At 42.5% G+C, this 27,936-nt stretch overlaps 1 protein-coding gene across 1 annotated transcript in view; it reads left to right on the top strand.

The window, feature by feature from the left end:
• LOC124805751 (beta-glucosidase 34-like) overlaps positions 1-20,704 on the top strand; it is a 37,518-nt gene extending 16,814 nt beyond the window's left edge. Inside the window, exons 4-8 of the mRNA XM_047266319.1 lie at positions 1,946-2,040; positions 5,121-5,265; positions 9,777-9,835; positions 20,069-20,175; positions 20,578-20,704. Coding sequence (XP_047122275.1) covers positions 1,946-2,040; positions 5,121-5,265; positions 9,777-9,835; positions 20,069-20,175; positions 20,578-20,704 — 533 coding nt within the window. The remainder of the gene's footprint in view (positions 1-1,945; positions 2,041-5,120; positions 5,266-9,776; positions 9,836-20,068; positions 20,176-20,577) is intronic.
• Positions 20,705-27,936: the final 7,232 nt, after the last annotated feature.

The following is a 27,936-nucleotide window of genomic DNA, read 5'->3' as shown; positions in this document are numbered from 1 at the left end:
ATTTTACCCGATCTATTTCTGTCGCATGGTCTCATAGAGAAGTAATGTAGCTCCGAAACTGGTAGCATATTAAAAGAGTTCAGAATTTACGATTAAATGTGTACTGCCGTTTACTTAAAACTGACCAGCCGATATCGTTTTATTCGTTGTATAACTAAAATTGTGTAACTATTTTATGGGCACAGAAGATGTTTTTGCAGCAGAAACAGCAGAAGACAGAGATAAACAGAGAGCTAAAACAGCTGTTATACTCTTTTCTTGACTGCATCGTAGTATATACTTCTTTACAAATTCCTGCTGGTGTAACGCAATGTCATTATCAGTTATCTTCAAAAATGGTTCAAATGGCTCTGAGCACTATGGGACTTAACACATATGGTCATAAGTCCCCTAGAACTTAGAACTACTTAAACCTAACTAATCTAAGGACGGCACACAACACCCAGTCATCACGAGGCAGAGAAAATCCCTGACCCCACCGGGAATCGAATCCGGGAACCCGGGCGTGGGAAGCGAGAACGCTACCGCACGACCACGAGCTGCGGACAGTTATCTTCAAGCAGCATAATGATTACGCAGTACACTTGTAAAACAGTAAGCTTTCCTGACCTTACGTGTTCCAATTGGGCATAAAACTGTCGAATATATCTCAGTTGAACTCTTGCTTCTATTAACAGTAAAACGCTTTCGAATATAGTCTGACAGCTGACCATAGATGATGGTTTGCCTCGACACTGCATAATTCTCATAAAAATATGTTATATACATAATTGACATCATTGTAAATTATGGTCAGCGTAGTCGACGCAACCTTAGGAATGTGTGACGGCCATTTTTATTGCAGGTTGTTTCCACTACGCTTCGGAAGTTCCGCTGTGGGGCCTTTAAACATGCTCCATAAAGTTTCGATATATCCCCAAACGATTTCCACATTTTTGAGCAGCGACGAAAGACATTCCTGACCCTCGATCTGATTCGGACGTGGAGGAGCACACCTGGATACAGTCATGGTTCTTATAGGCAACTGCAAATATTTTTCCATGAAGGCACTGACCACTTTGACTCTCTGTAGGAAAAAAGTATTAAGAATCATGATTATTACTTCTCAAATAGTAGTATATTTACTTTTTTCCATTTGTCTCCTTTTTATTTGACTGGCCCTTGTACTTTGACGGGGAAAGAGACTGGCAGAAGGTCGTATGCAGTAAAATATCTGGTCGCATTTGATACCAAAACGAAGAACGACGAAATTTGTTGAACGCTTTCATGTTTTTCCACGCTGCACTGTTTCATTTTGCAGTATCGTGGGTTGTCGATACTTCCAGAGCGGGTGCGTCGAAGGTTCCTGCGGGCGCCGCGAGAGGCTCTTTGAACATCGCCTTCAATGAAGAACCTCCAGGCCGCCGTCCAACGCAGACAGCGTCAGGACAGTGTCATAAGCATGACCACCTCTGCATCAGTCTTCTAACTCTACTTGTAGTTCCGTGATTGTAGTGAGAGTCCCAGGTTGCTAATGGGTACCAACATTACCCCAAGTGGTTGATAGCTCTACCGTCAAACATTCAGTGTACACAGACTCATGCCTGTGTCAGGCCTATGCTTATTATTAGCCACGCCTAATCTGGCCACCTTCGACCCATTTCTCATTAGCAACGAGCGCCCAACAGTTGCCGATGCTCAACGCAAAAGATTACGGGCAGGGCACTGATGTTGCGAATGCGAAGCTGTCACCCATCTTCCAAGTATGCTAAAAACTCTGTGATATTAGTTTAATTATGTAATAGGATGCCAGTCCGTTTCCGATAAAGTTTAACATTCATGCACTGTAAAGCTAGTCTACTCTCGATGCATTCATATGACCATTGTTTTCCCTTTTTCTGACACAAAAAAAAACCATTAAATGTAGTGCATTGGCCATTATTGGTAATTATCGCCTTTTTTTCAGGTAAAGTCGGTATCACACTAAACTGTGACTGGTTCGTACCATACGATGACCTGGAGGAATCCCTGGAGGCTCAGGAACGTGTGATTGAGTTCCAGGTAGGAGGACCGCACCATAAAATGTTTGACCTCAAACACTGTTTTGTCAACACGATTATCCGTTTTACAGGAATGGGTGATACTGCATAATCTGACATTTACAATGGTATGAGATATTACCAATTTTAAGTAGATGTTCAATAAACTTTGGTAGATGGGAAATTCGTTTTCAGGTTTTATTTCTCTCTACGTGGGATTATAACTCAAAGATGATATTTTGTGACCGATTGTATAGTAAATATGACTGAATGGTGAAATTTTTCAGGAGATTGTGTAGTAAGTAAACATTACTCATTTTCTCGAAGTAGTAAAAGCTGTTAGGTTCATAGTTACGCCATCGAGATGAAGGATTGTAGCCACTCATTAATGAAAGGTGAGTACCAATTAGTAAATTGACGCTCTTTGTCTACAGAGCGTAACAGGCCGTTATCAATCGGAAAACAACTTTTGACGAGGAATTAAACCACATTTTTGCCGAGAAATTAAATCACATTTGTGTATGTATAGAAATTATACGTAATTTAGCGTCCGGAATGTTATTTTCAGTAGAAGCACGTATATTTCACCGAAACTAGTACTCATAATCGTATGAGCTCTGTTCAAATTACGAACCTGGTTTCTCTAAGATATGTGAACAGCAGTGTCTCATAACAAGGTGACAGCTGATATCTCTCTTTGACCCTTCCCTGTCATGAGTAGTTGTTACATTATCCAACTCATTTCTTAAAAATTAAGAGTAGTATCGTACTTCCGGGGCACAAAGTAGTGGCTATGTCGTTCAGCTGTCGTGTCATCTTCCGTAGGTGACATGATAAAACTACCCCCCTTCAACTCTGACTGCCATCGTGACGTTAACTAGAGTAACTCTGTGTACCAAAACAAGCTTTTCGATAGTTTTCTGGGATTCAACAGCTAAGCGCCATTTTCCCTGTAGCAAGAAGAACCGACATAGTGATCAATCAACACCTCAGCAGAAAAGACAATAGGTGCTGATGGCTCATAGCATTTTAGAGATGCCTTAGTACAAGGTAAAATCAAAAGATAATGTCAGGGCGTTGTAGATGTCAAAAATCAATGAAAATTCCATTGTTGTACGCGTCTCTTTAGTCATTGTTTAAGCAGTGAGAATCCATGCAAGAGGAGATAACAAAATGATATGAGTTTTGACAGAAAACATCGTGATCACCGGAGAAGTTGTTCCCCAATCCTGATAGTTCCTGTAGTCATTACATGGGTAAGTATTCCTGAATGAGATTTTCACTCTGTAGCGGAGTGTGCGCTGATATGAAACTTCTTGACAGATTAAAACTGTGTGTCGGACCGAGACTCGAACTCGGTAACTTTGCCTTTTGCGGGCAAGTGCTCTACCATCTGAGCTACCCAAGCACAACTCACGACCCGCCCTCACACCTTTAATTCCACCAGTACCTCGTCTCCTATCTTCCAAGCTTTACAGAAGCTCTCCTGTGAGAAGCGGAAATCTATAAATTCATCTTCAGATCCAGTGTAGCTGTGTAGAAACTGAAGATTGACATGGCATGTGAACTAATTTGGAATACTTGAAACAAGTGGTGTGCTGTGGTAAGAATGTAGCTTAATTGCTTAGATAGGTGTCATTGTTTTCACTGTATACTGCTTTTTTACACACAGAAGCAAACATTTCAAAAATAACTGCTAGTTAGCTTCAAACTCTCCAAAAAATAAGTACTGTACTAAGCGTTTGTTCGGAAGTGAATTTTATGTCGAAAGGTGTATGAGCAAATAAACAAGAAAATTAGTTTATGAAAAGAATTATTTTATTTTTTAAGGTCATATTTATGTAAGTTTTAGGTCGTAAATGCCTGCATATTTCACTGATTTAATGTCATTAAAATCCGGGACCTAGACACCACATACCATTTTCGTCCCACTTCAGCGGCGGCTGCGAGGAACTGGCGAGCTCATAGCGAGAAGAGTGTACTCTGGTGCTCCACAGGCTCTCCGACTCTCGAGTGTGAAGAGGGCGTCCTTCGTTGTGTAGGAGACAAGCTGATGACGAAACATTGCCCTTGTCATGTGCTCCTGTAACGAGGACTGGTCAGACCCCATTACGTCCATTATGTGTGTATGGTGAAATGGGAAATGTGAAAGTGATCCGATCATCAAACTTATTTTTCAGACGGTACATTCTCGGACAAGGGTTAATCATCAATGCTGTATCCACAGAGTCCCCTTTTTAGCCCCTATAAGCCTGTAACAGAAATTGTGAATCACCCTGTATACAAGTAACTCTCAATTCAAATGATTTAAACAATGATTGAAGACTATTTTGCGTCCACATAGGCATAATAAAACTAAAGATCTTGGCATGATATTAGTTGTGGACAAAGTTAAATATGAAACAGTACAACAGAGATTTTGGAGACACCCCTAGGGATAAATCTGCTTATGGAAGTACAAATAGTAAACAAAATTTCATATCCACATGTTACTATCTCGTACAAAATAATGAAGGGTTTTGTATATTTAAAGTGGGCAGCGTTTGTTGTTTGACAGACATCGAAGAGGTACTCCACTCTCGTCACATGTTCATAATCATGACAGGAGTCATGTTTTCTGCTAATACGTAGAGCCATTGTCTGAAATCTAAAAGAAACCCAGTTCTGTATGCAGAGTCCTGATAAACCCTCATGCTTCAAAATCCAGCGGAGTCCGATTAAGAAATGCCTCACAGGGAAATGTGGTAATATCCCATGTGTGACGGGGGGGAGGGGGAGGAGGGACATCCTACTGGAAAATGATATCGGGAGGCATGAGTGGAACTGCTTAGATCGCCAGCATGTCGAGATAGGTGTTCTCTGTCACTGATGAGCATGCGCCATGCGACTTAGCGCTGTTCAGATGTGAGAATCACATCTTTGAGAGTGTCTTTATCGATTTCATGTTTACCCAACAGCATTAGAAGTCCTTTCGTTATAAGGATTAGTTTTTGTGTGTACCTGTAGCCCAGACACCTTGTTTGCGTGACACAGTTTGACTTTTCTTTGTTAAGATTCTGTGGTTTGGCTTCAAGCACTTGCTGCATTATGTACACCTTACAGCTGGACCTGTACGCCAACCCTATCTACATCGACGGCGACTACCCGGCCGTGGTGCGGGAACGTGTGGACAACAACAGCAGAGCCGAGGGTCGACCCAGGTCACGCCTGCCCAGCTTTACTGACGAGGAGAAGCGGATGATCAATGGTTAGTACACCAGTACCAGATGATGAAAAAATCTTGAAACTTCTTATTTGTTTCTTTTTGCATGTTTGTTTCTGCTCCTATGCAACTTCCACCTCTTTATTTAGATAGTCTCTACCCCGTAATGCAGTTGCTTTGTCTGATGTATCATACTTCTATTACAAATACTGCTATTCATTTTCTGTTGAGATCGGGCCATTGGTGTTTTTATATTTTCAAGCTATTTTTATTGGGTCCAGAATGAGATTTTCACTCTGCAACGGCGTGAGCGCTGATATGAAACTTCCTGGCAGATTAAAACTGCGTGCCCGACCGAGACTCGAACTCTGGACCTTTGCCTTTCGCGGGCAAGTGCTCTACCATCTGAGATACCGAAGCACGACTCACGCCCGGTACTCACAGCTTTACTTCTGCCAGTACATCGTCTCCTACCTTCCAAACTTTACAGAAGCTCTCACAGACTGCTCTGTGCGACCATTAAGATGATCTCTTTTCTCGTACACTACAGAAAACTTGGAAGAATGTTTGCTGGGTAAAGAACACTTATGAGGATGTACCATTTTCTCACCGGTTTAATTAATACAGAAATTCATGAATATAAAATTTATTGTACTTAATTGTTCCAATCTATCCCATTTGTTACGGATTTATTCTCTGGACTGTTGACTCATAACTCTAATGTGTTTGTTTTAAGACTGTATGACTGTTTCCTTAGTTTCTGTAAATTACCTACACTCCTGTTACAATCAGTCTTTGTCACTTTCTGATTCATGTTGATCTTGATGATTTCAGTTCTGTACAACTCTTTCCTTGTCCCATGCAATACAAGCACAAATATTAGATTTGAATAATATTAACCATGCAGGCCTCCCCTAACCTTTGGAATCTATGTAACTATCTCTACAGATCCTACTAGAGGGCTCCATTTTTCTCAGAGCACTTGTTAAAGTCTCCTTCGTAGATGGTTCATGAAGATTCGGAAATATGAGTGGTAAATACTCCGATGTTTTGTTTCCCAGGATGTTTCTGTCATTTTGTGGAACACATGAGTCATCGGTGTTGTGTACGACATTGTACACAGTGGTAAGGAGAGGTGGGTTACAGAGTGCCGTCGAAGGGCAGTTTGACAGGAGCAGAAATGATTAGTGAACAATTTAACACAACAAACAGAAGATATATTTATCTAGTATTTCTCCAAGCGAATGAAGAGTGATTACAAATAATCCAGCAAGAAACAGGTTCCAGCTATCACAGTGCCCACAATGATGAGGGTCCTTGAAGTAAGCACAAGCAAATGGAGTTGGAGCTGTGACAGTGCTGCTTCTGCGCAGTGACTCATATCGAAATGGTTGAGCCAAAGTAGGATATGTGACTTCCACCGGCACTCCTGTATTGCTGTGGCAGAGGGTGCTCATGGTACAGAGCCAGAGCCATGGCTCAGTGGGAGTTCTTCATTGGGTCTACTGGATCCCACATTCCCACATGACCCTATCAGCGCTGAACGAAAATTTGCAATTCCATTGTCAACTGTGGTACGCCAGTAGGCTGGTGTTGTTACATGATACTACAGCCCCCATAGACACGAGTTGTTCCACAAAAAGTCAAAATATAAAATGACCACTTGGAAAGTTATGGTAAGCTTGTACAAAATATCCAAAAGTACCTCTTCTAATTGTATGGTATGGTAAACTTCATGTTGAAAACGTTGGTGAGGCCTTTGTTCTCCGATTTAGCATTTACAAATTTCCTTCTTCATTTCTATTATATTGCTTCTCTGCTTAGATCACAACCTACTCTTTTCTATACATTTATACAACTTAAACCATCGTGTGTTTATTGTGGCAGAAAGACTGTGTCGAACAATCAGTCATGAAGTAGCCTCACGATTCTTATATTGGGAATGCAGGTTACATTGTGTCATGTTATATCCTTCCTGGTTTTCTTTTTAAGTTGAGTTGCACAATACTATATCACAGACAGTCTCCCGTTGATATACTATCGGTATTGCTGACATAATATATTCAAGCTGTACGAGATGAAGTGAAGTTATCACAGATGTTGTAAACATCTGTGCTATGAAAATTACCCAAGAACATTTTAGGAAGAAACTACTCAGAAGCTTTGACTTTGCTCTATGGGCACATAAAGAACGACTAATTACAGGATATCAGTTTACATACATGTCCAACAAACATACTGCTCATTCAACTCCTCATACTGCCTCGCATTTAATTCCATCCGTTGGCTTCTTACCTCAAAATTATCAATTTACGAACTCCTGCTCGTACAAGGCACCTGATGTATCGATACTATACTACAGAGTAACTGGGGCATTGTATTCACATTGTGTGTGATATTTCATCTGGTATGCAAGTATTTGAGTCATACAGGTACCTCTTCACATTGGTGCATATTTTAAATAAAGATTAGCTAAAATTTTGTACATGTCTGGAGCAGTAACTAGGAATGAAATCCTGTTTTAGAAATAGCAAACAGCCAATCAGTTGCAAATTGGATGGTTTATTAAAATCCCTTTACCATGATGCCAACGTTTATAAAAACATCTGCTTCAGAAGGAAATACAGACAGCTGGATTTCAAGATGCGGCAAAGGTACATTAAAATACAAACAGCCGAAAAGCATCAGTAATATGTACAGAGTGTTTCAGAAGTAATGGTCAATAATTCACTCATGGAAAGTACAGCACTAAAGTGGCCAAAAAAACTCCAATAAACATGGGTCCGCAAATCAATCGTTGCTGAACTATCGCATTAATTGGAGTTGGGAACCAACTGTAAAGGCCTCTGGATACCGCAGTATTCAGGTTGGTATCTCAATGTTTGGGATCGGCTACCTGTTTGTTTACGCATGCGGAACTACTTCCCTTTCAACCTCCGTGCACTGTGCCTTCCCGGCCTCGCATTCAGTTACAAACGTGGGGGCACCATGGACAGAGGTTACACCAGTGAAGAGTAGGTTGACATGCACATCATGTATGGTAAAGCGAATGGTAGCGCCCTTGCGGCTGCACGAATGTGTGAAGAAGATTTTCTTATCTGCAGGCAGCCCCAAAGACGTACATTTAGCCGGTTGCATCAGCGCGTTAGAGAAACCGGGAGTTCCGTACACCACGTACAAGAAGGTCGAAAAAAATGTTCACATACGTGTGCGATCTTATGGGACTTAACTGCTAAGGTCATCAGTCCCTAAGCTTACACACTACTTAACCTAAATTATCCTAAGGACAAACACACACACCCATGCCCGAGGGAGGACTCGAATCTCTGCAGGGACCAGCCACACAGTCCCTGACTGCAGCGCTTTAGACCGCTCAGCTAATCCCGTGCGGCTAAGAAGGTCGACCCACACCTTTAACGCCAGATGCTGAGGAAAGTGTCTTACGTATTGTACACAAAGGTCTGAGTACTTCAACAAGGAGTTTTGGTACCCAAGTGTGTGTCCTGAGTCATAGCAGTGAGTGGCTTATTTAAAGTCGGCAAGTACTCTATCCATGTCATCTCCAGCAGTGCAAGTGCCCGGCAGTGCGGACTTCCCTCCTAGAGAAATTTCAGCAAATATGTGCAACGACAGTGTATACTGAAATCCCTGTTCGTAAGCACTATTCTGTTCACTGATGAGGCTGGATTTACCTCCCATAGCTGTAACATTTGGTCCGACGTCAATCCTAATGGAATGTACGTATCACGACATCAGTAGCGTTGTTCGTTGAACGTCTTGGCAGGTCTGCTCGGAGACAACATAATTGGACCACACTTTCTAACAGAGAGACTAACTGGACACCAGTATATGCGGATTTTGCGTACTGTTCTTCCAGTTGTACATGATGATATCCGACTGAACCAACTCCTGAACATGTGTTTTCATTTACGAGTGCGGTGACTTCTAACTCGGACTCACGGTCGGCTTGGATAGGTAGAGGAGGGCCTTTTCCATGGCCATGGCCTCCAACGTCACCGCATTTAAGTCCCTCGGATTTCTGTGTACGAGGTCATGTCGAAAGCCTGGTGTACGCTACCGAGGTCAACTCTCTGAGGAATTACGCTTGTAGATTGCAGCAACCTTCCAGAATTTATAGAATTCCTCAGGACTGCCTGAGAGGATTCGCAATTCATTTCAGAGACGAGTTTAACGTTGCGTTCAGACGCATGGACAACATTTCGAACACCTACTTTAACGTTTACATATGTCATGTGTTCCCAGACATTGATAAACTGCAACAGAAAATTTGTTGTATCTCAACACGGTTTAATTATGGATCCATTTTTATACTGATGCCTTGCAACACCTCCACCACAACATGTATTCCACTTGTTTACATTTTCTTCTGTAGAAGACCTTTGTATAAACGTTGAAATCTTAGTAAAGAATTTTCAATAAACCTTCTACTTCGCAATTGATTGGCTAGTTACTATTTCTGCAAGAAAACAAATACTAGCTAATATATAAATATATCTCTGAAGAGTAAATCGTTAAATTTGACATATCATTTACAGGTTCTTCTGATTTCTTTGGACTGAATTCATACACAGCAAGTCTTGTGAAGTCTGCAGACGTGGGTGGCTCACTATAATTGGAACACGACACTGGTGTTCAGCGAATAATCAACTTCACTTGGCCTGGCAGCGGCTTAATATGGTTCAGGGTGAGTTTCGCTATCAACTGGTCGGACGAAGATATAATAAGGTCAACCATAGCTGAAAGTGGTACAATAGGACTGGGACTCGTCGTGAACAGGAAGGTAGATCAAGGATAAGTGCCATCAGAATCGATGCGCTTGTAATTCCCGTGTTCCTTATGGTCAAACTAATAAGTGAATTAGTTGTTCACCTCGGTTTTTAGGAATCTGTATTTTTCTGCAGCCTATCAGAGACAGACGGTGGAGGGATGCAAGCGATCGACCTTCGTCACAGCCATAAACGTGTAGCTTTAGAGGGTCTCCTGGGCCATTACAACCCACACCCTCGCCCTGCAACGACACCGGGTCATGCCATGTTAATGTGATGGGAGGCAATACCCCTAGTTGCTAGAAACACCTCGTCCAAAGCCGCGATCTTCGTATGGAGAAACGTCTCCTTTAAGGAAAGCGGCTGTTGGAAATTTTCCGTGGTATGTATAAGACACAGCGATTCAGCGGCTGCTATGAAGAGTTTTGGCTTCTACCCATGCCCCCACCCACATAATAAACAAGAAATCTCACTATTGCAGGCGCTCTATCGAAATCTCACTGTGGAAGTGGTCGCAATCTCGGCAAAGCTTCGACAGAGATCGTGCGGCCGTCGGAATAATTACCTTCATTGGTGGGATGACTTGGAGCTTCAGTAAAACTTGAGACAGAAGTTAGAATTTCATTTTAGGGTCACACTGCCTCTCGCCTCCATGAACGAGGCCTTGCTGGCATCCTCGTGGGTTGCACACGCGAAGATGGGCCCAGTAGAACATAAACTGCCGCTGACTGCCGGTGTTCTTGCAGCCGAGTTCTGGAGGTTTATTTGGTTAGATTCTACTAGCAATACTTTCCGGGTGGAGTAGTTCAGGGGGCGCACTATTTGTTAACTTAGCGGTGACTCCAGTTTCGGTAACTGATGACCGCACTTAGTTGTTTGATTAGTGGGATGCGGTTTGCGTCTGTTAATGGTGTTTATTCTTTCTAGCTCATTTTTCGTCAGCACTTTCTGAAATGTTCTTCGCTTGATCACTGGCAATATTCATCACGCGATCCTAAAATTCATAAGAAAATAGGAAATAAATATAACTGTTCTCTACCTGTGCATTCATTGCTGTCTTGTTGTAGGTTTTCCCACATGGATACTCGTTAAAGGAAATAAATGGCATTTTTCATAAGCGTTGTTTTCATTAAATAGTCAGGTGCCTCCCGCAACTAACATATGGTTTCGTGTGGTGGACGACCTGTGTATTTCATGAATACCTATCTACTTTTGATGCTAAGCCTACCCCTTTTCAATTTAGTCTTAGTAGGATATTGTCTACTGCGCGACTTGATTCACTCCCTTCTAAAAGTAAATTCACATAATTTCGCATGCAGCTTCACTCTGCTTTTCGGTCATGTGGACTTCACTTTTGTATCTCAGTGTTATGTGCACTGGAACCACAACCACCACACCTCACACAAGGCCAACAATTAGTTCACAAGCAGAAGATGACGTCATATCACACATCTCCCCCATCTAAAACGTAACACAATGCCATTTAGTTTCGTCGTTTAAAGTAGCTCTGTATATTTTTCTTTCGTTTTATATCTCTTGCAATCGATTATGTGTTCACCTAGGCAAACGTATTTCTGCTTCTGTTGTCAGCGCCAAAGGATGAAAATAAATAAATAATGAAAATGCTGTTCTTTTCGAAATAATGAAATTTCGGTCGAGCTACTGACCAAGGTAATTATGTGACCCAATCACATTTAGTTTTTACGAAATGACTCATTTCGGCTGGTATTAGTCATCCTCAGGACTTAAAATACATACCATGGTTCAGTCTCAAAACATGTGATTGAGGCAAATGATTAAACTATTTTCGTGCTCTGATTTCTTGAGACAATCAGGTAGAGCGGACGCAATTCGAAATGCTGGTTTGCTTACGTGACTGACGGAAGCAATAAACATTCGTTGGGCTAATATTTGCGTTACTTACTTCACTGAAAAAACAAATTATATGGGGTGATTCCGGAATGATATTACAAGCCATCAGGAACGATAGAGAATAAATGTAGCAATTTGAGATAAGGAACCCTGGCCCAGAAACGACCGTGTTGAAAGTTGCAAGCGAAAGTGTGTCTGATACTTCTGCGAGTGGAATACATGTACCAGAATTGTTGTTGCTAATATTATAGGATAGGCAACTTGCAAAGGTGTCAGTATGGACCAAAACACGAAAACAAGGCCAATATATTTGGGCTCTATACTGTGTACCTTAAGAGCTGTGGAACTTGTTCACGAGAAGAGATGTGTTACACTGTAGCGCAAATGATCAAGTGCTCATAGTTCGTAAGGTATGTATATTATATTCCAGGTTAACTAGATTTTTTTTCCTCCTTTTTCTACATACATTTCTTTTTCTACATACATTTCTCTGACATTGTTGCTCCTGTAGTCTTAAGTCCAATTTTAGCACGGAAAGTACTGTTATAAGTATTCTATCGTTGAAGGTACCAGAACGATTCCCGGTTGTAACACTGGACTCAATCGTTTTCGAACTAGGGTCAATTACCCTAAACTGATGCATTTACCTTCTCCATTACCTCAGAAAGTTTGCAACATCATCACGGCTCGTCTTATATAATCCGTTTGAAATTATACAAGTAGTAGCAGCAGCAGCAGCAGTTAGAAACCATGCCAGAAGTGAGGACGTAGGTGTATTAGAATGACGAGATAATGTAAACAAGGACGACAAGCAGGTATTTAAGAATGAAAAGGAAGATGATTATCAAGTATGAGTAGAAAGATTTTTTTAGGAAAGGAGAGAAGGCTACGTAATGGCAGAATACTGTATAGCTAGTTAGAATAAGAGAGTCCTCTTGCAGTAATAGTTCCTACGAGTTAGGAATAGGAATTGAAAGCTGTCAACAGGATGGAAGGGAATTCATATCTTCGTGACGGTCTTCATATTTCTAGCCGTGTCCGAAGACTCTATCGCCCAGGTTTACCGGCAGCAGTATACACTGTCTAGACACAGCAACGTGACCACCTGTATAAAACATAAATAAGCAACTTTTGCAACGCGGACCGCTGCAAGGCATACAGGAAAATAGTTAGTGAGGTTTTGTAGGTACTGGCAGGGATGTAGAGCCATATTGACTCCAGTATCGTGGCCAGCTGTGCGACGTTCGTCGGTTGAGGTTACAGGCGGGAAACAGCTCGAGTTAAGTGGTCCCACAGATACTCTGTTTGGTTTTAATCTGGGGTAGATGGCCGTCAGAGGAGTATACTGCTGTTTTTCAATCCACGCACATGTGGCCACGTTGAATCGTCCTGCTGATAGATTCCATCCTGCCGAGGAAAATCGAACTGCAAGTAGGGATACACATGGTCCCCGGGGATAGATGCATTCTAGTGTTGATCCACTGTGACTTTCATAACGATGAGATCACGCAGGAAATGCGCGGAGACATTCCCTGGGCCATAAATATTGCAGGGTGTCTGCTCGTTTCACGCTGTGTACGCCAGCGGTCGTCTGTCCTGTGAGAGCATAAAACATGATTCATCTGAAAAGGCAACCTCTCGCCACTCATTGGATGTTCAGTTGGGGTATTAGCGTGCCAATTCCATTCTCCGTCTCCAGGTCATCCAGGGGGCATGAAGTACGTGCCTGTTGAGGAGGCCCAAACGCAGCAATGTTTGCTGAACAGTCGATGGGGAAACACTTTTGGCATCCCCTTGGTTTATCTACAAGGTCATTTGCTCAACAGTTGCACGTCTGTTCGCTAGTACGCGGCATCTGTTAAGCGGCGTTACGATTCTAAGAATAGCTTCACAATAGAAATCTCTGTCTGTAGAGACTCTGAGGAGACTGAACGCTGTCAGACTACTAGGGGCATTCAATAAGTAATGCAATCCATTTTTTCTCAATGCAGGTTGGTTTTCTTCAAGATTCCAGTCCACCATAGTATTAACCTCTCTTTCGGATATAAAAACTTATTTTTCAGCCTCGTTCAATTACCTTACCGTGAAAGACTGTATGCCCGCATTGTGCCACTCTATTGGTCAATGCCGGAGTCATTATCTTGCTGTATTAATAACCTCCTCACTATGCACGTACTGCTTCCCGCGGAGTGCTTCCTTCGATGAACCAAACAGAAGGAAATAGGAACGTGCGACATCCGGACTGTAGAGCGGATGATGAAGAACAGTCAAATGAAGTTCTGTGGGCTTCTCTCGGATGTGGAGACTTATGTGTTGCCTTGGGTTATCACGGAGTAGGAGAAGTTCATTTGGATTTTTGTGGCGACAAGCACGCTCAAATCGTTTCTTCACTTTTCTCAGGATAGCACAATACATTTCAGCGTTGATCGTTGCACGAAGAAGGAAGATATCACAAGACCGACACCATAACTTGACCGGATGAGGCTGTCGCCTTGAACATTTTACTCGGAGAGGCGGTGTGGTGCCACTCCATGGATTTCCGATTTGTTTCCAATACGAAGTGATGAACCGATGTTTCTATTTTAGACAAAAAATTGTAACGATCAGCCTCGTAACGTGCAAACAATTCCTCACAGATGGTCCTTCGTTGCGTTTTATCGTCTTCTTTTAGGCCGCAATGAACCCAGCAGGCACCCACCTTTGTGTACCACAACATGTAAACGAATGTGTCATAATTACCAACACAGATGTGCAGAGCAGTGAGATATTTGATTGCTATCCGTCGATCACCTCGTACGAGGGTGTCCTCACGTTCCAGCATTGCAGGAGTCACAGCTGTGCGCGGCTGGCCAGCACCCGGGAGATTGGACAAGTTTTCGCTACCTTTTTGCAATCATGACAGACACCTCGCGCCGGCCGGAGTGGCCTAGCGGTTCTAGCCGCTACATTCTGGAACCACGTGACCGCTACGGTGCAGGTTCGAATCCTGCCTCGGGCATGGATGTGTGTGATGTCCTTAGGTTTAGTAGTTCTAAGTCTAGGGGACTGATGACCTCAGATGTTAAGTCCCATAGTGCTTAGAGCCAGATACCTAGCCCAAAGACTCAGCGTGCCTTTGCTCACTGCCTGATCTCCACAGACATTCTGCAGTATCCTATTCATATCTGCAATGATCTGGTTTGCGAGCAAGAGTACCCGTAGACAGCTCTTGGCACGCAACGCATCTCTCTTAGAGACGTCACTTTGAAGGCTCTGTCTAGCGCCAGAAACTAATAGCAGCTTCATGAAACTCTGTCGGCTGAAACTGTAATATACCACTACGTCTCACAACACTTACCGCATTTTTTTCAGCCGAAATTAACCTAGGAAAAAATGTGTTGCATTACTTATTGAACGGCCTTCGTACAATTGTCAACATTGGGCCCATCACCTCCCATGATGGTATGAGGTGCCGTTAGGTAGGCAACATGTTTACCTCTGATTTGCATAGCTGGTAATCTGAGCAGCAACTATTTTACTTCTGGAACGTTAATACCAGTGACTTCGAGGCCTCCGTGACGTATTTCAGCGAGATAATATATGACTACTTGTTTTATCTGTTAGCGTGTTGCTTAAACACTGGCACACCACCAATTTCCAGTCACTACTATTGATGGCTTTTGGCGTAGAGGCAGCGTCATGCGACCACAGTTTGACATGATGCCGACCTACGTTAGAGAAGTTGTTACTGCCAGAGGTGCAAATACTTCGTATTGGAATTTCGCATACTCTCCACCGACGAAGCACCTAGAAGTTTCATAATTTGCTCTTATAAGGGATAGTCAAATGAAAACGGAACAGATCGGAAAAAATAGGTAATCTGTTAATTATTTAAAAGCAATCGCCACAACTGTTAGTGCATTTATTCCACTGTGAGACAAGGCAATGAGTACCTCCGTGGAAAAATGTTTTTGGTTGCCTACGAAGCTACGATCGTACCCATGTGTGCACCTATCCGCCAGAGGCAAATCAACGGCATGAATGTCTTTCTACAGGGCCCCAAAAATACGGAAATCACATGGGTGAGAGATTGGGACTTAATGGAGTATGTTAAGGGCTTTTCCCTGCGAAACATCTACACCGTAGTCTAAACAAACTCCCAACCAAATGCCCGCCCGCTTGATACCACAGTTACTTCGAGTACGCTGCAGAAGTTTTACTGGGAAGTCCTTAATCATCCTCCATACAGTCCCGATCTCTCCCTATTCCATATTTTTGGAGCCCTCAAGGAAGACATACGTGGCCGTCTGTTTACTTCGGTGAAGAAGTGCTTCCGTAGGCAGCCGCAAACATTTTTCCATGAAGGCACTGACCCCCTTGTTTCACCGTGGGGTAAATGTATTCACAGTTACGGCGGTTACCTCTGAAATGATAAACAGTCTACGTACTTTTTCTTCATTCTGTCTCGTTTTCAGTTTACTGCCCTTATAATATACTGCAAACACATAATACGTAAAATTTAACTATTTGATACACTTTTCGGTATTCCAAATGTAATGACCACCAGTATAATTTCTTCTCTGCTGTTAACTAGAATCTCGGCGAAGTACTGAGGAAAATAGAAGATGTATTTCTAAAAAAAGACAGAAGAAAATATAGGATAAGGATATCATTAATAAGATTATCTGACGACAAAAGCGTCCAGTATGAATGTGAAAAATATGACCTGTTGCACGTAATAAACAGGGTACTGTTACAGTCTACGAATTAGGAGCAAACCAAAGAAAGAAAACAGCTTTGGGGAACGGCAGATATGAGATTAGCGAGTAACTGGTCGTCAGAACTGAGGTCCACAAAACAAGGAGGACATGCTGTAAGCAGACCAGAAAACAAGAAGGGTGGACAAACTGTAAGCAGAATAGCAGAGGTGAAGGGAGCAGTCCCCGCCAAAGGAAATGTAGTGCCAAAAATACTCCCAAATTAGGCAAAGGATCTGCGTATAGAGTGCGGAGCTGCATGGAAGTGAAAATCAAGAAAAACAGAAAACGAAAGGACCTAAAAATAAAGAGCCCTTAGAAGGCAACAAGGAATAAAGTTTTTTCAGCATATAAGCAAGAGAAATAGAGAACAAAAGAAAATATAAGCCAGATGGAGGAAGGATATATGTTACGACATTAAGAAATAATTCCATAATAGTTGAAGGAAACAGAAAGAGAAAACTTGTAGTTGGACGAAGAGATTAGATTATATAAAACAAATAACTGCGGAAGTTGTGAACAAGTTTCACTCTGAGGTGAAATGATTGACCCAAAACAGGAAATCTAGGTGCGCCGTTTCAGTTCAGTCAGAAGACACCACCGTTTCCCACCTCCATCCCCAAAAAGTTATTTTTACTTTTTTGAACCTACAGCGATCTACAACGTCTACACTATGTTAATAGTCAGGCAGACTAGTTCTGCACTAAGTTAATAATCAATCGCTTAGGCGTCACTTCCTACTACGACCTGTATCTGTTCCGTCACAAATTCGTCAATTGTTCCGCGAGCGTAGTGTAGAAAAATTGTTTACTGGGAACTGACGCACAAGTAATTTAGTTGTCTAACAAAGCCTGATAGTTAGAGATGTTAGAGGATGTACGTAACAATGGAAATCCAATTAAACTCCCCCTACACATATTCCAACTTCTTCTGTGTCTTTGTTTACTTTGCTGGCATTTTAATCCCTCTTAACAGATTCATCCTCATGTTGGGGAAACATGCAAATTTTTATTTTATTTCATATCTTGCTAGGATTCTTTGATAAATTCATGTTCATAATTAATGTTGAAAGGCAAGCAAACTGCATTTTTTTTTCTACTTATATCTGCTTCTTATAAAGTGGTTTTCGGCTCATTAATGTATTGAAATAAATTTCAGTAAAGAAATAGCGCTGCCAAATTTTAACCGTATGTCGGTTAAACCATTGCACGTATTAAGCAAGTACGAAATGTCCGAATTCGACTTATGAACAGACGCATCGCTTTCACCTGTCAAGAGGCATCGTAAAATCTTTGGAGTTATGTTTCTGAACTATACTTGCGATTTCCAAGTTATTAGTACCACAAGGATTGTTTCTTATCTTTAATGGAATGGTCATTTTGTTTAGGCTAGTAGTTAAATGTAGTAAATGTTTATCACTCATCGTTTCACCTAATCAAACACTTTTTAATTACTCCCTTCAGGTTGTTCCATTGGATTTCCGTAATATTGTCAACTGGGTGTCATAGATGTATCCGAACTACCCTATTTCCGGATTTTTAAATTCCCGTCATACCATATATAGTTGGGATTTCCATGATTTTCCTAAGTCACTTCTCATACTCAACTTCCTCATTATTAGTTGTATTTATACCAGTATAGCCTTCCTGTACATTTTAGGATCCTTTAGATCCCATCTAGTACTGTGGAGGATACTATTTGATGTTTAATTACGTATCCTATCACCGTATCTCCTGTCCTAATCAGTGTTAGTCAACTCTGTCAAAATACACTGAAGCGCCAAAGAAACTGGTATAGGCATGCGTATTCAAGTACAGAGATGTTGGAATAGGCGGAAAACGGCAACACTTATATAAGACAACAAGTGTCCAGCGCAGTTGTTAAATCGGTTACTGCTGCTACAATGACAGGTTATCAAGATTTCAGTGAGTTTGAATGTGGTGTTATAATCGGCACACGAGCGGCGGGACACAGCATCTCCAAGGTAGGGAGGAAGTGGGGATTTTCCCGTACGACCATTTCACGAGTGTACCGTAAATATTAGGAATCGGGTAAAAATCAAATCTCCGATATCGCTGCGGCCGAAAAAAGATCCTGCAAGAACGGGACCAAAGACGATTGAACAGAAACTTTCGTCGTGACAGAAATGCAACCCTTCCGCAAATTCCTGCAGATTTCAATTGTGGGCCACCAACAAGCGTCAGCGTGCGAACCATACAGCGAAACAGCATCGACGTGGACTTTCGTAGCCGAAGCCCCACTCGTGTACTCTTGACTGCACAACACAAAGCTTTACGCCTCGCTTGGGCCCGTCTACACCGAAGTTAGAATGTTGATGACTGGAACATGTTGCCTGGTCGGAGTAGTCTCGTTTCAAATTCTGTCGAGGGGATGTTCGTGTACGGGTATGGAGACTATCGCATTAATCCACGGACCCTGCATGTTATCCAGGGACTCTTTAAGCTGGTGGAAGCTCCGTAATGGTGTGGGGCGAATGCAGCCTAGATGCGACTCTGAAAGATGGCACGTAAGTAAGATTCCTGCCTGATCATCTGAATCTATTCATGTCCATTGCCGGCTGGAGTGGCCGTGCGGTTCTAGGCGCTGCAGTCTGGAGCCGAGGGCCGCTACGGTCGCAGGTTCGAATCCTGCCTCGGGCATCGATGTGTGTAATGGCCTTAGGTTAGTTAGGTTTAATTAGTTCTAAGTTCTAGGCGACTGATGGCCTCAGAAGTTAGGTCGCATAGTGCTCGGAGCCATTTGAACCATTTGAACCATGTCCATTGTGCGTTGGGCAATTCCACCTGGACAATGCGATGTCCCACGTCTTCCGAATTGCTACAGAGTGGTTCCAGGGACACTCTTCTAAGTTTAAGCACTACAGCTGTCCTCCATAGTCTCCAGACATGAACATTATTGAACATATCTGAGATGCCTTGTAACCTCCTGTTCAGAATAGATCTCCACCCCCTCGTACTCTTACGGATTTGTGGACAGCCCTGCAGGATTCGTGTTGTCAATTTCCTCCAGCACTGCTTCAGACATTAGTCGAGTCCATGCCACGTCGTGTTGTGGCACTTCTGTGTGCTCGCGGGGGCCCAACACGATATTAGGAAGGTGTGCCAGTTTCCTTGGCTCTTCAGTGTATAAGCCGGACAGTTGTCACATTGCTCACTATGCGCCTTTAGTATCACGATAACCTCACAGGTTATGTCGAAAAGATTGTAAGTAGTTCACAGAAATTAAATAAATAGAATTTAGTAGGAATATGACGACTGTCGTTATAAAGAAAATTACCAAAACTTGTTACAAGGTATTTAAAAACGATAAATGTAATGTGTCAATGTTTTAATAAGTTTTGCTTCTTGTGTTCTGTATCTTATGAAGGATACGAACGATTTCTACAAATAATCAGAGTAATTTAATGTCTAAAAGAACATCTTTTCTTATCAGCAATACTTGGCAGAATTACTGAAAGCTATCAATGAAGACAGGGCAAATGTCATTGGATATACAGCTTGGAGTCTTATCGACAACTTGGAGTGGAATTCTGGTTTCAGGTAAGCCGCTATTATGTTATATACAGAATGTATGTAAGAAATTTGTTTTGTTACTCTATAAGGAGGTAAATTTAAAGTGTTGCCTCCCCTAGCTCCCTTCTTTTGTTTTTTGGAACATATATCTATTGTCGCATGTTTGAGGCAAAAAGTCACCAGTAGTCAAAGTGCGATCTTCATTTAGCTCCTCCATTTGCTGAGTATTATATTTTCTCCCCTTTCTAATCGGGTAGTCTAAAACTGGATAAGATACTTTTTTCCTGTTTATACTAAGCTTTTAGGATGATCCTACATTCAGATACAGATTGTCTTATTATTGTTGTTGACATACAGTGTTGTAACTAACCCTGTAATACTTTGTTAGGGGGTCTGTAGATATTTTTATCATTTCTTCTGCTTTTGCAGACCGAAGTTCGGCATCTACCATGTGGATTTCAACAGCACTGAGAGAACAAGGACGCCAATGGCTTCAGTAAGCTTCCTACATGGCATCTACAGCAACATGAGTGTACCAGAAGAATACTTTACGTAATTTCGTAATGAAACAACAGTCTATGGCAATGTTAATATGAATAGCCGATACATGTACGTGAAATAATAAAATGCGAGACCAAGACCACATGTACCTTGTACGTCAAAGCTATCAACAATAACACGTCATTTTGATAATCCTTGTTACAGTATAGGTTTCGTCAATAAAACCATATTATTAATCCATATTGAAGATACCATTTATTGCCATTCATAAGATAATACCCTTTGGTTTGCAGGTGGAAGGATAACAGAAGATAAGGACTACGTATATTTGGGCATAGAGCCTCAACATTTCGGTACAGTAAAACGAAATGTTCCCAATATTGGTACTGAGAGAATTAACATTTTCCTGCTTCTCTGGCAATATCTCTACATCTTATAAGACTGTATGTAGGTCTGAATGTTCAATACGTCCTCCTAATGAATTGGATCGATTTCAATCAAATCTGGAAAGAAGCAATGTGGAAGTAAGAAGCAGCTGCCTCTCAAATGGGTAGGGGTGCGGATGCGTATCAAAGAGCTCACAAATATCCACACTATATTCATCCAGTATTTGAAAATGAGAGCCCCCAGCGACTTGGGACAAAACTTACACATAATTTCAAACGTTTCCGACGCTTATCCTTGCTGACAGCCCTAAAAAATGAGGAAAGGAAAAAAGTTGCCGGATTACTGCTTCCTCGCTGCCCACGCAGTAACTAGTACTTCTTTGCACCTAACTGCAACACATTTCATTGACAGCATCGATATACGACACTGATTGTTCCTGGGAAAATATATCATTGTACGAAATTTAGTTCAAGACGTCACAGAACTGAGATGGATGAACAACTAGCGAGTGAGGCATTAGGTTTAGATATATTACGTCTTTACTACTAACTACGTTCACAACACCAGTGTCGATATCAAAGTATAGCACTGAATGTACCTGCAGTATTATATCATTGTATTACAAATAATTAATGCGACGTAAAAACAGAGCGAACATTACCGAGACAACTAGCAGCCTGTGTTGGATAATGAGAGTACTTAGCGACCTCCTACCAACTTTAAACATAATTTCAAAGTATTTCTAGTTTTTGTTTTCGCCCTTTTGTGCAACACGTTCGTAAGGTAATCAGAATTTTCAGCTGTATTATACAAGGGAGTTTATTGCAGCCAAATTGCTAGGTACATTCGTGAAAAAAGTTGCATGCGAGTAACAATCCTCACTGCCAGTAGGGATGAGAGTGTTAATGAGAAGCGATGACGTAAAATTCTCTGTAAATGATCTTTTAGTATAAATGTCCTGTATTCAAAGTTGCCTATGGTTCAGCTAGGGATTGAACTTGCTATTCACTTCGGCTTTTGAGAAGCTGTATTTTTCTGTTTATTCGGCACAGCAGCCTAACAGAAAGAGCCGGTGGAGAGACGCAGGCATTTGACCTTCGTCACACCCATGAATGAGTAGCCTTACGCAGTCTTCAGGGCCGTTACAGCTCCCACCCTTGTCCTGAAACCGACTCGGGACTCCTCGTGCTCGGGCAAAGGCCTGATGTCTGCATGGAGGAGTGTCTCTTTTAAAGAAAGTTTTCCGTGGGAGCTGCGAGACACATCGTCTCAACGGCTGGTATGGAACGTGGCTACAAACACTACTGGCTTCTGCTTGATAGGTTCCCGGGAATTACGTCGAATAATGCTGTAGAAACCGCACAATATTTCAGTGAGACAAGTGCCCGCCATCTTCAGGTGCTACTGCCACGTCGCTTCTTTTTTTCTTTATTGATTTTCAATTCTTCCCGAAGGGAGCGGGCTGCAGCAGCTTAGTACGCTGCTCTCCAGGCTACATACTTTTTTTAAAAACGGAAGAAGAAAAGAAAGAAGAAAAAGGCGATAAAACGGTGACTTAATGGGTAAATTGGCGGAAAATTTCGAAAAGTTAAAACAGAAAGCAAAAGGGGTTGGCAATGTTAATAAAAGACACAGGAATCAGACAAGTAACATAGTAGACACACAATTAAAAAAACATGGCAACAGTCTGGCTTCTGTTCGACAGAGATAAAAATCACACCCAGTGACAGTATGATGGCCGTTAGCCGTTAGCAAGACGCTACGCGGAACACTCACTGTAAAAACACTCACTGAAAATACTGCACGAAAATGGCGGCACTAAGATGACACTCCCGAGCCAAAGGCAGATGGGGGGGGGGGGAGGGAACCTGGAGGAGGGGGAAAAACAAGGAGGGAGGAGAGGAAAAAAACGAAAAGGGGGGAACCAAGGAGGGAGAGGACTCATAAGGGGGAAGAGGGGCAGAGCAGACGCGAGAGGGAATGAGAAGAGGCAGAGGAGGGAGATGCAAAAGGACTCGGGGGTGAGAAGGGGGACAGAGAGAGGGGAGGTGGGGGAAAAGGAGGATGGAAGGGGGGAGAGGGAGCCCAGGAAAAGGACAGAGGAAAGGAGGGGGAGTGAGGATCAGAGTTGAGCCACGTCGCTGAGAAGCTTGCCAGTTTATATGGGATTTTGTATATTCCTGATCTTCTCAGGCAGAGGTTGTCTTTGAGCTGAGCATTGATTGCACTCGTGCTGAAGGCCGGAAAACACATTTAATCCGGTACTTCTTGAAAATTCTGCCCGTCTTAGCAATCATATACAACCGCTCGCTCACCAATAGATCTGTACTTACAGATTGGAAAATTGCGCAGGTCGCGCCAGTGTTTAAGAAGGGTAGTAGGAGTATTCCATCGAACTACAGACCTATATCATTGACGTCGGTTTGCAGTAGGGTTTTGGAGCATATACTGTATTCAAACATTATGAATCACCTTAAAGGTAACGATCTATTGATACGTAATCAGCATTGTTTCAGAAAACATCGCTATTGTGCAACGCAGCTAGCTCTTTATTCGCACAAAGTAATGGTCGCTATCGGCAGGGGATCTCAAGTTGATTCCGTATTTCTATATTTCTAGAAAGCTTTTGACACCATTCCTCACAAGCGACTTCTAATCAAGCTGCAGGCCTATGGGGTATCGCCTCAGTTGTGCGACTGGATTCGTGATTTCCTGTCAGGAACGTCGCAGTTCGTAGTAATAGACGGCAAATCATCGAGTAAAACTGAAGTGATATCAGGTGTTCCCCAGGAAAGCGTCTTGGGACCTCTGCTGTTCCTGATCTATATAAATGACCTGGGTGACAATCTGAGCACTTCTCTTAGGTTTTTCACAGATGATGCTGTAATTTACCATCTAGTAAGGTCATCCGAAGGCCAGTGTCAGTTGCAAAGCGATTTAGGAAAGATTGCTGTATGGTGTGGCACGTGGCAGTTGACGCTAAATAACGAAAAGTGTGAGGTGATCCACATGAGTTCCAAAAGAAATCCGTTGGAATTCGATTACTTGATAAATAGTACAATTCTCAAGGCTGTCAATTCAACTAACTACCTCGGTGTTAAAATTACGAACAACTTCAGTTGGAAACACCACATAGATAATACCGTGGGGAAGGCGAGCCAAAGGTTGCGTTTCATTGGCGGAACACTTAGAAGATCCAACAAGTCCACTAAAGAGACAGCTTACACTACACTCGTTCGTCCTCTGTTAGAATATTGCTGCACAGTGTGCGATCCTTACCAGGTGGGATTGACGGAGGACATCGAAAGGGTGCAAAAAAGGGCAGCTCGTTTTGTATTATTACGTAATAGGCGAGAGAGTGTGGCAGATATGATATGGAGTTGGGATGGAAGTCATTAAAGCAAAGACGTTTCTCGTCGCGGCGAGATCTATTTACTTTCTCTTCCGAATGCGAAAATATTTTGTTGAGCCCAACCTTCATAGGTAGTAATGATCATCAAAATAAAATAAGAAATCAGAGCTCGAACAGAAAGGTTTAGGTGTTCGTTTTTCCCGCGCGCTGTTCTGGAGTGGAATGGTAGAGAGATAGTTTGCTTATGGTTCGATGAACCCTCTGCCAAGCACTTAAATGTGAATTGCAGAGTAATCATGTAGATGTAGATGTAGATCTTGAAAGACACGCAACCGACATACGGTAAAAAAAGAACCCCGTGGTGTTCTCTGCTTCTTCAGGCTGTTCTTGAGATTTGGGGCGTGCTGGTCGAAATGCATTCCTGATCTGCTTCTCGGAGTACCGTTCTGGGAAAACACAGAGCGGAGATGGCTAAGCTCTGTCGATAAGCTGTCCTGATCAGAGAAGGCTCTAGCTCCATGCACTGGCGTCCGTAATACACCGCTGCGCTGTGAGGGATGATGACAGCTCGTAGCTTGTAAATACAAGTCTGTGTGCGTAGGCTTCCGGAATACACTGTGACCCAGGAGCATCTCGACCAGCACGCTCCAAACCTCAAGAACAGCCTGAAGAAGCAGAAAACACCACGGGGTTGTTTTTTCTACCGTATGTCGGTGGCGTGTCTTTTATGATGGGCAGATGTTTCAAGAAGTACCGGATTAAATGTTTTCCGGTCTCCAGCACGAGTGCAATCAATGATGGCCTCTGTTAAAGACAACCTCGGCCTGAGAAGTTCAGGAATATACAAAATCCCGTGCCAGTGTGGGAAGTCTTATATTGGCCAAACCTGTCGTACTGTTAAAGACAGATGCGACGAACATAAACGTCTCGCGAGGTTGGGTCAACCAGAGAAGTCTGCGGTTGCTGAACACTGCCTTGACACGGGACACGGCATGAATTGTGAAGAAACCAAGATCTTCTCGCATTCTTCCACATACTGCGACTCCATCATCAAAGAGGCGGTCGAAATACGTATAAGCAGTGACCTAATAAACAGAGACACGGGGTTTCACCTCAGCAAAGCCTGGGAGCCAGCTTTGGTGGCACTAAGTAAACGTCAGCTGCAGATTAGCAACTGCACCGAGTCAACGCAGATGGGAAGCCTTAGCGCAGATGCTTAAATCGCGCGCCAACACCTCGAGCGCGTGAACTGGGTCAGTCACTCCCGGCAGCATTTTCCCGCGCCGCGGCGCGCTTCCGCAGACCGCGGCCCGTTTCTCCAGCAGAGTGCTGTGGTATTCGACGCTGTCTACGATTGGTCTTCGATGACGTTGTGCCCCGCTGGCGCCTGCGCTGTTCTAGAAAGCCAACATATAAATTGGCGAGCTTCTCAGAATCGCGACAGTAGCACCTGAAGACGACGGGCAGTTGTCTCGCTGAAATATTGTGCGGTTTCTACAATATTATCCGGCGTAATTCCCGCGAGCCTATCAAATAGATGCAGACCCGGGAAAGCCTCAAACAGCACTGTTGACTTTGTAAGTAGGCTGTTTAGGTTCTTATATTGGTAACGCCGCCGCCACGTAGCGCTCTCTGTATGAAAATCACTGGCTGTGCTGTGTGCAGTCTGTGGCTAGTTTGCATTGTTGTCTGCCATTGTAGTGTTGGGCAGCTGGATGTGAACAGCACGTAGCGTTGCGCAGTTGGAGGTGAGCCGCCAGCAGTGGTGGATGTGGGGAGAGAGATGGCGGAGTTTTGAAATTTGTTATAATGGATGGTATGAACTGCTATATATATTATGACTATTAAGGTAAATACATTGTTTATTCTCTTTAAAATCTTTCATTTGCTAACTATCCCTATCAGTAGTTAGTGACTTCCGTAGTTTGAATCTTTTATTTAGCTGGCAGTAGTGGCGCTCGCTGTATTGCAGTAGTTCGAGTAACGAAGATTTTTGTGAGGTAAGTGATTTGTGAAAGGTTTAGGTTAATGTTAATCAGGGCCATTCTTTTGTAGGGATTTTTGAAAGTCAGATTGCGTTGCGCTAAAAATAATGTGTGTCAGTTTAAACACAGTCATGTATAATTTGTTCTAAGTGGACGTTTCAACTTCTGCCCATGACCCTTACACATAATAAACAAAAGTCTCACTTTGCTGGTGCTATATTTAGTTGGAATACTTTCAAACATCTCTTATTTGGGCTGTTCAGTGTGTCAACCAGATCAGGAGAATTACCACAGCAGCTAGCCGATAATTTTGTCAACGTATTTCGGGATCTAAGATCGAGTCACGCCTCTGAATACTACATATAGATTTGACATCTTCTCTTGGGCTCTATGGTGTAAAACAGCAGACATGTATGTGTGTAATGTATGTTACATATGCATATGTTCAACATCTCCTCCTGCACTTCTACACCGATTTCAACCAAACAAGGTACACACATTAATGTATGGAAAGAAGTACTGTGGGGGTAAGAACCACAGAATTTTCCCTCGTGTTGGGGTAGAGATGATGAGCTGAGAAGTGGAAAGGAGGAGATGGATAGTGAGACGTCGTCTGAGGAGATGGACAGATAGAGAAGAGGAGGAGGTGAAGAGAGTGTGGAGGAGGAGATGGACAGAGAGAGAATAGAGGACCAAGTAGATAGAGAGTGGAACGAGATGGAGCTACAGATGTTTGAAATAAATTCATACCCAAGTAACAGATGATATCTGAGCTAGTATATGAAAACAGGTCGTCAGGTAAGTTGAAGACATGCGTTAAGTGGACTGATACGATAAGAGATGCTTGGAGGGAGACAGGGAGACAATTGATATGGAAAGACGTCAGGCAATACATACCATGGAACTAGATGAAGGTCTGGAGAACAAAATTTATACCGGATGACCAGGACTGACATACATGCAACAAATAAATGACGACATTGGTGTAAATAGTACTGAGAGAAAGAAGTAGGGACAGGAGGGGAAGTTGTGGAAGGCAGTATCAAAAAAATCAGAAATGACCTCTTCTCCCTCAAACAGTGGAAGCAATGCGCGCCAGTTATTACAGCTGTATGTGGATTTCAGCGTCTTTCCGTTTTGGCAGTGTGTATGACGTTCAGTAATGAACGAAAACTCGATGCTATTTTAGTTTACCTTGAAAGTGATACTAAGTTCAAAGAAACCGTCAGATTATACATTGAAAAGTATCATGTAATCAATGACACGTATCAAGTCAAACGAGAGCAACAATTTGTAAGAAATCTGTTGTCAAGAAGTGAGTGACCACACATGAAGAAGAAGATTGATAAGTGCGAAATCAAACAGGGAACCACTCATCAACATATATCATCCTTTCCATATCATCTTTTCAACAACATATCTTGCTTTGTAGATTTTTGTTGATATCTGAAAAAGGTAGCACATGGCCACTGAGGAAGGTACTATTTACTTAGGAAACTTATTTTTATAACAGGCACGTAAATTTACGCAATATGGATAACTGACGGTAGAGGACGTAGGTAG

The sequence above is a fragment of the Schistocerca piceifrons genome, chromosome 7 (genome assembly GCF_021461385.2).
Source record: "Schistocerca piceifrons isolate TAMUIC-IGC-003096 chromosome 7, iqSchPice1.1, whole genome shotgun sequence".
NCBI lineage: Eukaryota > Metazoa > Arthropoda > Insecta > Orthoptera > Acrididae > Schistocerca > Schistocerca piceifrons.
Note: the sequence above shows the minus strand (reverse complement) of the source record. Positions and strands in the feature narration are given on the sequence as shown.